The sequence below is a fragment of the Neophocaena asiaeorientalis genome, unplaced genomic scaffold, assembly GCF_003031525.2.
Source record: "Neophocaena asiaeorientalis asiaeorientalis breed wild unplaced genomic scaffold, Neophocaena_asiaeorientalis_V1.1 scaffold190, whole genome shotgun sequence".
Classification (NCBI taxonomy): Eukaryota; Metazoa; Chordata; class Mammalia; order Artiodactyla; family Phocoenidae; genus Neophocaena; species Neophocaena asiaeorientalis.
In genome coordinates, this window is record NW_020175017.1 from 7,593,497 (window position 1) to 7,605,862 (window position 12,366).

General features: G+C 32.5%; 1 protein-coding gene across 8 annotated transcripts in view; it reads left to right on the forward strand.

Moving 5' to 3' along the window:
* Positions 1–12,366, forward strand: part of RALGAPA1 (Ral GTPase activating protein catalytic subunit alpha 1) — a 219,420-nt gene that overhangs the window by 156,980 nt on the left and 50,074 nt on the right. For all 8 annotated transcript variants that reach the window (XR_003005576.1, XM_024762042.1, XM_024762043.1 and 5 more), the window contains 2 exons: positions 874–945; positions 11,159–11,282. Coding sequence is in view for 7 of the 8 variants with exons in the window: in XM_024762042.1 (XP_024617810.1) it covers positions 874–945; positions 11,159–11,282 (196 nt within the window). In the remaining variant the exon portion in view is untranslated. The remainder of the gene's footprint in view (positions 1–873; positions 946–11,158; positions 11,283–12,366) is intronic.

The following is a 12,366-nucleotide window of genomic DNA, read 5'->3' on the forward strand; positions in this document are numbered from 1 at the left end:
TGTTTTTGTTCAGTTTGTAGTAGAAGGGGAGCTCAGGTATCACTGGATGAATAAATCTTAAAGGAATTCAAATGCATGTGAAGCACTGAATTGGAATTCTACTTGCTTACCTAGTGTTTATAATCTTACTTGGTTTAAACCCTTCCATTTATTAGAAGGGCGTATCCTCTGCCTTATGGGAAAGCCATGTTATATCAGGAAAACAATTTGCCTTATGGTATGTCCACGTACAGGTAATTGCCACTAATATAAATTCATTCTACTCTCTTTTGCTGTAGAATGGTCCATACATTGTCTCTTGAGAAAAATTAAAGATGGGAAGCTATATTTTACCACAGCAAGCATTGATTTCATGAATATAATTTATACGTAGTTTAGCACCTATGTAATGTATTTGGTAAAATGTACACACTGCTTTGTAGTGTAGAAAAATACATATAATGTAAAACAAGAAAAAAAACAAATTCCATCTGGATTACACATCCTTATTTGGTAATGATTTAGATTTTGTGAATATTTTATTTCTCATGAGGAACAACTTTCTCACATATATTTACGAAACTCTTGAGAAGGAACCTATAAGTATTTTTATCCATTTTCCTGAATATGAGTTTGGGAAACTCACAGCATCTGCAAGGAAACATTTAAGTGGCCAGTAGATTATGATCCACTAGCAGAAATGTATGAGGACCTGGGTAGAAATAATGACATATATTCTTTACATTTTTTTTAGGGTCTGTTCTCCTTTGTGTTAGAAGTATGAAAAGGCAAGAAAAGTATAAGAGTTGCATGAGTAGACTGGAAAGTATTTCCAGAACTGTCATGTCATTCTCTGCAAACGTGATGAAAATGTTTATAAATCTCTCTATTTAGGAGGAGCTTTCATCTCCTGAAGAAAAATGAAAAACTACTTAGAGAACTTAGGAACTTGGACTCAAGACAGTGGTAAGTTGTTGGGAAATTTTCAGGTTTATCTCTGTCACCTGTCAGCTATTTCTCTGTTCGTGTGTGAATAATACTGTATTGTTGAATTATAACTTTCTGAGCAGAAACTGTTTTTCATTTATATATACCTTAGAAATACCATTTTTAGAAAAACGTACAGCTGCATTTAAATGTTTGGTATCTTTGGATTGTTTATAAATAATAAACACTCGACTGGTGTTTTATACTTTTGTCTTCAGTTTTTTGCTTTTCGTGTTCCCACAGTCAGTTTGTCCACCCAGCTCTGATTCCACTTACCTTTCTGTTCAGCAAACTCACATATTGTCAACCATTTTTAAAATGCCTTATCTTGCACCCTCAAAACTGTTCTTCTGCTTAAGTATATATATACACACATATATATGTGTGTGTGTGTATATATATTTCCATAACCAGTTCTCTAATTAGAATCATTCCTAACGACTGCTTTCTCTACTCCTTGGCAGCAGTATATTACTAGAAAAATTATCAAACCAGTGTGATATAGAGAGTTACTGTATATTCATGCACCTTTACTTCAACAATGCCATCTCTGCTGTTTGGCAAATTTTTTATCCCTTGTTCACTTTTACTTTACTTCTCAGAGTAATGGTTATAAACCACTTCTTTGTTCCTCAAGCCTAGCATTATAGTCAGAAGGTCATCTCTACTCTACTAACCTCATAAGAATTCACTTCAAAGGTTTGACCTATGTGAAAGACAATCTGCTAGAACAGTAGTTCTTAACCTTTCTTCTTCCTCCACACATTCACATTTTAACACAGGTTAGTCACATATGTTCATTAATTAAATCCAGTGATTCTGACAATTGGGAAACTAGTTTGTAACAAGCCATTCACCCTGCCATCACTATTCTACAGGAATGCAAAGTGAAGATGATTCAGACCTTTCCCACATCAAAACAAATAGGCCTTACATCTTCATCTTTTAAAATTTTCTGTATTGAGCCATCTTCTCTTGCTCACTTTCCGCATCAGAAAAGCCTTTTTTTCTTTATATACTTCTGCTTCCTACTTTCTCAGCCTGCTATAGGATCTTCAAAAAGTTATCCCTTCTTTATCTTGTATTTCTACTTACTTCTCTTACCATAAGCATATTTGTTATCTGCCTTTAAAACAAAGCTATAGTACATCCCTTTCATGCCTTTTACTACCAAATTTATAGAAAAATATTTTTTTTATTCATTTCCTGTCATTCCTAACTGGTTTTTGTTGTTTTTAGCTTTTCTCAGAATAATTTTTTTAAATAATGTATAATTTCTTTGATTATAGAAAACAGAAAAATAAAGCTATTGTTATTCATAAGACTTGTTAGCATTTCTTTATATATTTTCAGTCTTTCTTTTTGATAGACATATGTATGATTTTTGTTTGTTTTACAAAACTGGAATCATAGTAATGTATAGTAAGTATGTCTTTTAAAAAACTCTATATTAGCATTTTCTCAGCCATTTTGATATTCTTCAAAAAAAATTCTATGGCACCAAGTTCTATGATATTTGGCCATTTGAGTTGTTTTTAATTTTTTGCCCTAGAATAGATTCCTAGAAATAGAATTATTAGGTCAAAGCATAAGGACTTATTTCAGGCCATATATAAAATTGCTTTCCATTAAGTACTGATTTCTAATCCTACCAATGTTGCATAACTTCAGCCTGTCCAGCAAAAGATATTGATGACATTTTCTTAACCTTTATAATTTGAGGGGCAAATCATGGTATCTTGTTAATTTATAGTTTTTAATTACTAGTGAGGTTAATATTTTTCATATATTTGTAAAGAATTTCTAAATTCTCTCTTAGTGTCCTTTTTCTGTTTTTCTATTTAGGAATTTTTCTTAATTGTAAGAGCTCTTTTACGTATGTGTATGTGTTAAGGATTAACTTTTGTATTTATTGTGGGAGTTCTCCTAGTTGAACATGCAATATTTGTCTTTCTCTGTCTGACTTATTTCTCTTAGCATAATGCCCTCAGGGTTCAATCATGTTGTCTCAAATGCCAGGATTTCCTTCTTTTTTATGGTTGAATCCCATTGTAAATACCACATTTTCTTAATCCATTCATCCATTGGTGGACACTTAGATTGTTTCCATACCTTGGCTATTGTAAATAATGCTTCTGTGAACACAGGGGTGCAGATATCTTTTCCAGTTAGTGTTTTCATTTCCTTTGGATTTATTCCCAGAAGTGAGATTGCCAGATCACGTGGTAGTTCTATTTTTAATTTTTTGAGGACCCTCCATACTTTTTACAGAGTTGACTGCACCAGTTTACATTTCCACCAACAGTGCACGAGGGTTACCTTTTCTCCACATCCCCTCCAACACTTATCGCTTGTCTTTTTGATAATAGCCATTCTACTGGGTGTGAGGTGATATTGCAGTGTGGTTTTTCATTTCCATTTTCCTGATGACTAGTGATGTTAAGTACTTTTTCATGTACTTCTTGGCCATTTGAATATCATTTTTAGAAAAACGTCTGTTCATGTCTTTTGCCCATTTTTTAATTGTATTATAAGTGTTTTATTGCAATTGAGTTGTATGAGTTTCTTACATTATCAGAAATGTAATTTGCAAATATTTTCTTCCACTCTGTCAGTTACCTTTTCATTTTGTTTATCCTTTCTTTTGCTGTGCAGCTTTTTAGTTTGATGTGATCCCACTTGTTTATTTTTGTTTTTGTTTTGCTTTTGCTTTTGTTGCTTGAGCTTTGGGTGTTATATCCATAAAATCATAGACAAGACCAATGTCCAGGAGCTTACCCTTTATTTTCATTTTAAGAGTTTTATGGTTTCAGGTCTTAGATTTAAGTCTTTAATCCATTTCAAGTTAATTTTTGTGAGTGGTGTAGGACAAGGGTCCAGTTTAATTCTTTTGCATGTGAATGTCCAGTTTTCCCAATACCATTTATTTCTCAATTGGTTTATCTTTTCAAAGAACCAACTGTTGGTTTGCTTCATATTTTCTATTTTCCTATTCTCTATTTTATTTATTTATGCTCTAATCTTTATTATTTCCCCTTTTCTGCTAACTTTGGGATAGTTTATTCTACTTTTTCTAGTTCCTTTAGGTATAAAGTTAAGCTGTTTATTTGAGATCTTTTTTTCTTAATGTACATGTTTATCATTACAAACTTCCCTCTTGGAACTTGCTATACTTCACACTTTCAGTGTGTATTTCTATTTTTGTTTGTCTCAAGATCTTTTTTAAATTTCCCTTTTGATTTCTTCTTTCATCCATTGGTTGTTCAGGAGTGTGTCGTTTAATTTCTATGTGTCTGTGAACTTTCTGGCTTTTCTCTTGTTATTGATTTCTACTTTAATTCCATTGTGTTTGGAAAAGATGCTTGATATAATTTCTAGCTTCTTGAATTTGTTGAGACTTGTTTTGCATCCTAACACATTATCTATCCTAGAAAATGTTCCATGTGCACTTGAAAAGAGTGTATATTCTGCTGCTGTTGGACAGAATGTTCTGTGTATGTCTGTTAGGTATATAGTGTTGTTCAAATCCACTGTTTCCTTTTTCAGTCTCTGTCTGGATAATCTGTCCATTATTGAGAGTGGGATATTAAAACCCCCAACTATTACTGTATTGCTGTTTATTTCCTTTTCTATTAGTATTTGCTTTATATACAGCATACAGAACCTTTATACTTTTACTTCTTCCCTCACATTTTAGGTTATTGGTGTTAACAATTTCCATCTTTTTTGTATTATGTATTAAATAACAAATTATTGTAATTATGGTTTCTTTTAAAATGATTTTTAACTTTTAAGCTGTATTTGTAAGTGAATTATGCACCACCATTACAGTGGGCTTTTTTTTTCTGGATGCAAAGAATCTACTTAATCTTTTCAGAGAAACAGTTTCTCATTTATCATATTCTATTATGTTCTGTTTTTTAACTCTTTAATTACTGTTATTTCTTGTTTATAAGCTTTATATTTTTCTTTTTCTTCTAGAATTGAATGTTATCTGTCTGAGTTTTATTCTTTATTATTTAACAATGAAATAGTCTTATGCTCTAAATTTTTTCTGAGTGTAGATCCTGTCCATTGTTTTAGTCTCAGCTTAAACATCATTTTTTCTGAAAAGCCTTTCCCTAAGCTACCGCTAACCCTTTACCTTCCTCCCCAGTTCCTTCCACCCTATGTTTGGATATCCTTCCATGGGCTTTCAGAGATCCCAATAACACTCTGCTGTCATAGTATTTATCACACTGTATTAATATTATTATTATTTCTTAGATATTCTTTCCAAGACAGTTATAAAATTAAAACGCTATAAGTAGTCTCTGAGTTCTCATATCCTAATTCTTCCCCATAATAATTTATCTTTGGTACTAGATGATAGCAAAGTCATTGAGGGCACAAATCATACCTCTTTTGCTGTCTTGCTCACCATGTATTCTCAGACCTCTACTGTTCTACTGAAACTATCCTTTTGAAGGTTAGTATCCTGACCACCATGTCTAAAGTTTTCTCCATCCTCTCCAGCCTCCTTGATTGATCTAATTAATTAAATTCAATTAATTTAATAGGCACTTAAAAAATTACAGCTGTTTTAGATTTACAAGATAATCAATTGCAAAATACAGAGCATTCCTACATACCCTCTTTCCCCCTATACATAGTTACCCCTATTATTTTTATCTTGTATCAGTATGGTACATTTGTTAAAATTGATGAGCCAATATTGATATATTATTATTAACTGAAGTTTATATTAGATTCACTCTTGGTGTTGTACATTGTATGAGTTTTAACAAATGTATAATGACATGTATACTCATTACAATATAATACAGAATAGTTTCTGCCCTAAGAACTCCTGAGTATTATATCCCCTAAAAGTTCAGTACTGTTGTCTGTTCTCTCTTTAAAATGTTCTTTTCCCCTGGCTTCTAAAGTCATGTTAAATTACTTTGTTCTAAAGTAAAACTGTCTAAAGTAAAATTTTTATTTTATTCCTTAGTGACTTCCAAATGGCTGACCAAACTCTTTAGTCTAGAACTCAGGCCATACCAGCCAATCTTGGCTATTTATGGTTTCTTTACATTACCTAATATTTTTCTACTTGGCTCCTGCTAAACTAGTTATTTCTAGTTTGTCTTCACTGGCTCATTTTCTGCTGCCTTCTCCCCTAACATAGTTTTCCTTCTCACTGGGATATCTCTCATATCTTCTCAACCCCATTCTTTTCTGCACATGTACTCCTCTCTCTTAATTCTCAGTCATGATTTTGTAGCTGCTTATTACAATTTTTTCCCTGCCTCCTTACTTCTGTTTCCAGGTCATCAGTTCTTTCCCAAGTAACATCCTCCTCCTTATTTTCTCCATTATATTCAGAAGTACCATTTCAGTGTCACCCACACTTGACCATTTCCTTTCCCTTGCCCTTAGTGTTTATCATTATGTCAGTTCTTTCTTCTTATTATTTCTCACTTCTATCTCTTCTTTGCTTTTCCTACTCCCAACTTCTTGATTCATGTCCTTATTACTTCTTTCGGAGAGAGTTAAAACAACTCTCTCATCTTCTAACTCTTCACCGTCTAGACAATATTCACCACAAGAATAATTTTTCTAAAGTAAAATTTTTATTTTATTCCTTAGTGACTTCCCAGTGCCTGACCAGACTCCTTAGTCTAGAACTCAGGCCATACCAGCCAGTCTTGGCTATTCATGGTTTCTTTACATTACCTTATGCTTTTCTACTTCTTGGCTCCTGCTAAACTACTTCCATTCTCATATGTACCTGGAATATATGAAGGACATCTTCCTTGAGACAGCATAGGTTTTCTTTCTGATATTGTACACCACATGAACACATGACATTTATTTTGCTTTTTTAAACAAATTAAATAATGAAAACAAGTTTCTTTTTCTAACATATTGGGTTCAGATAAAAATTAATTCTAATTATCTGACAGTAAGGCAACTTTGAGCTTCTTCTTAAGCCAAGAACCTGGAAACAAACCTGATTACTTGTCTGGAGGATTAGGGTGGAAGAAAATGAAAAGTTACTTTCTTTATAGTCTTATCTCTCCAGACCATTTATAGATCCTTTGTTTTCTTTGACTAGATTAACTGATTCCTATTCCTCATGGTTGAACAATCAGATTTTTAAATTTCAAACCTCCAAATTATTTGTATTATTATTTCTATTGCAGTGTATATACAGGGAATCAGAAGTGCTTATAAGTTAGCATATTTCACTTTGAACTTTCCAGTAGTAAGCTCATAATATTTTGCCAGTACTGGACATACTGTAAAATATTTATGGCTGCAAGTTCAGTAATCTCATTTTTTCTAATCTTTTTACCTCATTCACTATTGTGGTACATACTAATCTAATGGCAATCAATATATACCAAGCATTTAGTAGAAGTAGTTAGTAAGTAGAAAAATAAGAAGGAATGCTGAAAAATTAAAATTTGATATAAAAGAGCAGCTAAACTCTGCTTTTTCAAATTTTAAAAAGGACAGATAATATAAAGGTGATTTCATTTTTACTTTTGCATTTTAAAGATATATTTTCTAATTTTTCCTATATGGCTCGTGTATTCCTCTTTTTGATTTATATAGTATTAGGTGAACATTTCTATGCAACTCTTCTCAATTTTATAAATTGTGATTTATGAGTTCTAGCTGATAGCCCTTTACCTAGGAAATTGAGAACACAGAGGTCCCCTTTCTGCCAGGATCAGAATTTACACATAGTAGGTCATACTTCCAACTTAAATTCTAACAGCTTTATTGAGATGTAATTCACATACCATAAGATTCACTCATTTAAAGTGTACATGTTTTTAGTATATTCACAGACAACTATAACAGCAATCTAATTTTAGAATATTTTCTTAAAAGAAACGTCATACCCATTACCAGTCACTCTCTATTACCCCCAAATATCACCCCCTACTCCCCATCTCTGGACAACACTAATCTACCCATTACCCATTACCAGTCACTCTCTATTACCCCCAAACATCACCCCCTACTCCCCATCTCTGGACAACACTAATCTACTTTCTGTCTCTATAGATTTGCCTATTCTGGATATTTCATGTAATAGCAATCAAACATATGTGGTCTTTTGTGGCAGGCTTCTTAGCACAGTGTTTTCAAAATTCATCCATGTTGCAGCATGTGTCAGCACTTCATTTCTTCTTATTGCTGAATAATATCCCATTGTGTGAATATCCTTTATTTTGTTTATCCATTCATCTCTTGATGGACATTTGCATTAGTTTCACTTTCCGGCTCTTATGAATAATGCTACTGTGAACATTCATGTAGCTTTTACACAGACATTTTATAGTTGTGTAAACTTCTTTATGAGACTTTCATAGTTTTAGACCTTATTTTTAGGTTTATGATGCTTTTAAATTTAATTTCTATATATGGTATGAGGTAAGAATCCAACTTCATTGGATATCTACAACTGCATTGTAGATATCCAGTTCCCTCAGCACCGTTTGCTGAAAACACTATTTTTTTCCCCATTGAATTGGCTTGGTACCGTTGCAAAAAGCAATTGATGATAAACATAAAGGTTTATATCAGGACCCAAGATTCTATTCCACATAGAGCTATATGTTTCTGCTGTGGTAGTACCACAGTCCATTGAGCGCTGTAGTTTTGTAGTAGGTTTTAAAATTGGGAATTATGAGTCCTCTGACTTTGTTCTTCTTTTTCAAGATTATTTTGACTATTTGCATTTTCCTGTGAATTTTAGGATCAGCTTATCAATTTCTACAAAAAAAGGGAGCTGGGACTTTGACAGCACTTGCATTAAATTTGTAGATCAATTTAGGAAATATTATCTTAACAATATTAAGTTTTTCAGTCCATGAATGTGGTATTTTTTTAAGATCTTTAATTTTTTTCAACAATGTAGCTTTCAGAGTATCAGTTGTTACTTGTGTTAAATATATACCTAAGTATTTTTATTATTTTTGATGCTATTATAAAAGAAATAGCTTTCTTAATTTTGTTTTTGGATTGTTCATGTTAGTTTATAAAAATACAGTTGATTTTCTTATGTTGATATTATATCCTGAATCCTTTCTGAAGTCATTTATTAGCTCTAATAGCTTTTTAGTGGATTCCTTAGGATTTTCTATACACAGAGTCATCTCATCTGCAAGTGGAAGTAGTTTTACTACTTCCTTTTCAATCAGAATACTATTTCAGTTTCTTTAGTTGTTATTGAACTATTCTGATAGCCTATTTTCCCTTGAGTTGGTTTTAATAGATTGTGTCTTTCTAAGAATTTGTCCATTTAATCTAACTATCTGATTTTGGGCATACAATTGTTGATAGTATTCCTTAATAATCCTTTTTGTTTCTATAAGGTATGTAGTGATGTCTCTCCTTTCATTCCTGATTTTAATAAATTCAGTATTTCTTTTCTTGCTCATTCTGGCTATAGGTTGATTTTGTTTAACATCTCAAAGAACCAATTTAAAATTTTTCTCTTGTTTTTCTGTTCTGTTTCATTTATTTCCACACTAGTCTTTATTATTGTCCTCTTTCTGCTTGCTTTGAGTTTAGTTGTTCTTCTTTTTCTAGTTTCTTAAGGTGGAAGGTTTAGTTTTTGATGTGAGATCTTTTTCTTTTTTTTAATATAGGCATTTATGTGCATAAATTTACCAATGAGCCCTGCTTTACCTGCATGCCATCAGTTTTGTTGTATTATATTTTCATTTTCATTCATCTCTAAGGATTTTTTTTCTAATTTCCCTTGAGATTTATTCTTTGACCCATCACTTATTTAGGAGTATATCTTTTCATTTCTACATATTTGTAAATTTTCTTCTTTTATTGATTTCTAATTTTATTCTATTATGATTAGAAAACATACTTTGCATGGTTTCAGTTATTTCAAATGTATTGAGGCTTGTTCTGTGGCCTACCATATGGTCTATCCTGAAAGATATTCCAGGTTTGCTTGAGGAGAATGTGTTTTTCTGCTACTGTTGGTGGAGTGTTCTTTAGGTATTTTATACTATTGTTCAAGTCTTCTGTTTCCTTGTTGATATTCTCTTAGTTGTTTGTCCATTATTGGAAGTGAGGTATTGAAGTCTCCAGCTATGATTATAGAAATAGCTATTTCTGCCTTCAATTCTGTCTGATTTTGCTTCATGTATTTTGAAGCTCTGTTGTTGGATGCATATGTTTTTAATTTTCATATCTTCCTGTTATAAGGACCTTTAACATTATGAATTATATCTTTATCTTTTATAACTTTTTTTTTCCTGAAATGAGTGTCTTTATTGCTTGAACTGTACAAATACGAGGAATGGGGACAGGCCAGTGGGGAGGAGGGAGAATTGTCAGATTAATGACATACACATAAAGGAAAAAGGAACCCAAACCAACCCCCCACTCCACCCCAGGATGTCTCTCTGTGAACTCCCTATAACATTTTTATGTAAAAGTTTAATATTAGTATAGCTATGCTGGCCCTCTTGGTTACTGTTTGCATAGCATCTTCTTCTATTTCTTTTACTTTCTACTTTGTGTCTTTGAATCAAAAGTACGTTGGCGGTTGCTGTTTGCTTGGGTCATTGTTTATTTTCTAGTTAGCTTGGAAAGCCAAATTTCATACAAGAAATTTGCTTTTATGAGCATTTGTAATTTTAGGGAGAACTAAAACTAAAATATCTAAGAACTTGTCAGTTACTCCATACACTTTTATAATATTTGTGTATACATTTCTTATAAGTACTTTGGAGAAATGGATCATTTCTCACCATCTCTGTACTCCTACTTAATTTTATTTCTAAAACACAGTCCCTTTAACTCTGGGATTCAGCCACACATTGCACAACAGGCAGCTCTTCAGATGCTTTGTGCATTCACACCTGTGTGTCTTTCCTGATACTTTCTCTCCTTCATTTGTCAAATCTTACTTACCTTCACCCAGCTTAATATTACCTTCTTTAAGTTTCTCTCTGTTTCTCAGTCAGAAGTAATCATCCTTTTCTTCTGTTCTGAGTGCATTTTGTAACTTTTATAATTTTTTCTTATAATTACTTGTCTCCCTTAGTAGATTATAATGTTTAATTCATTTTCATCTTTTTATTGCCACATATTTAGAAGTTAATTATTGGATGAATGAACGGATAAATTAATGATTAAGTGAATGGTGAAATCTTTTGTTTTATAGCCGAGAGACACACAAGATTGCAGTATTTTATGTTGCTGAAGGACAAGAAGACAAACATTCCATTCTCACCAATACAGGAGGAAGTCAAGCATATGAAGATTTTGTAGCTGGTCTCGGTTGGGAGGTATTATTTTTAAATTATACAAATATCATTTTATTTCTATTTGGAAGCAATGGTTTTCTTTTTCTTTCTAGCTTATTTTGGAAGCATTATTTTAGGAGACTCAACAACATAACAATGGGTTTGATATTGTTTCTGCCTTATATCTCATCTACAAAGACAGCAGCAATTGGGACTTAGGAAGGTTTTTGACTGTTTTATCATTCACTATATTGTCAGAGTGTGCTAAACTCCTAGACTTAAAAGATCTGGATTTTCCTCACAGTTGTGACCGCTGGACTAGTGATCTTCAAACGAAGATATGAATATCCTAGGACTATCCCAAGGATTCTAGGGGGCATGTTGGCTAGGTTAGTTTTGAGGAGATAAGTTTCTGGATCCTCAACTTTACTACAATTAATTCCGGAGAACCCTTCTACAGTCTTTTGCCTCTCCTTTTCTGTTCTTCATCTTTGTAAAAGTAAGGCATACCTATTACTCACCTGAATCCTGCATTGCCCTGGAAGGTTTGGCACCAAAAAAGGGACAGTTCATTCAAGAGGGCATGTTCCTGAGAGAGAGTGTCTCTAATGGCAAAGCAGGAAGTATTGAAAGGTGCTGTACTTTTTGTCATCCTGGCAACCAACAACCCGGCAACCAACTCATGTTGAAGTTCCTGAACCAAATCTGTCTATCTTAGAATTATAATTCAGAAGTGAGGTGTTTGTCATAGAGATTTGTATTAGTATGTTTATTTAAATTGTAAAATTATGAGTCAGACATGTTCTAACAGAAAGTGAATTTGATGTGGCTGATTGATTTGTCATTAATAGCAGACATTTTATATATACTGTATCAGCCAAATTTGTGCTCTAAGATTTTGATGAAAATATATTTAAAGTATATAGATATAACATACAGTATACTGGAAATTGTATCTTTTGTAACAGCTTAAACTTATGATGACAATTTTCATCATAGTTGTCAATTTAATACATAGTTTCTCAATATACTTATAGATAGTACATGAGCAAAATTATTGAAGACCACTACACTAGACTGTAAGTTCCTAGAGGGCAGGCTCTTTCATCTTCCTGCTTTTTCTTTT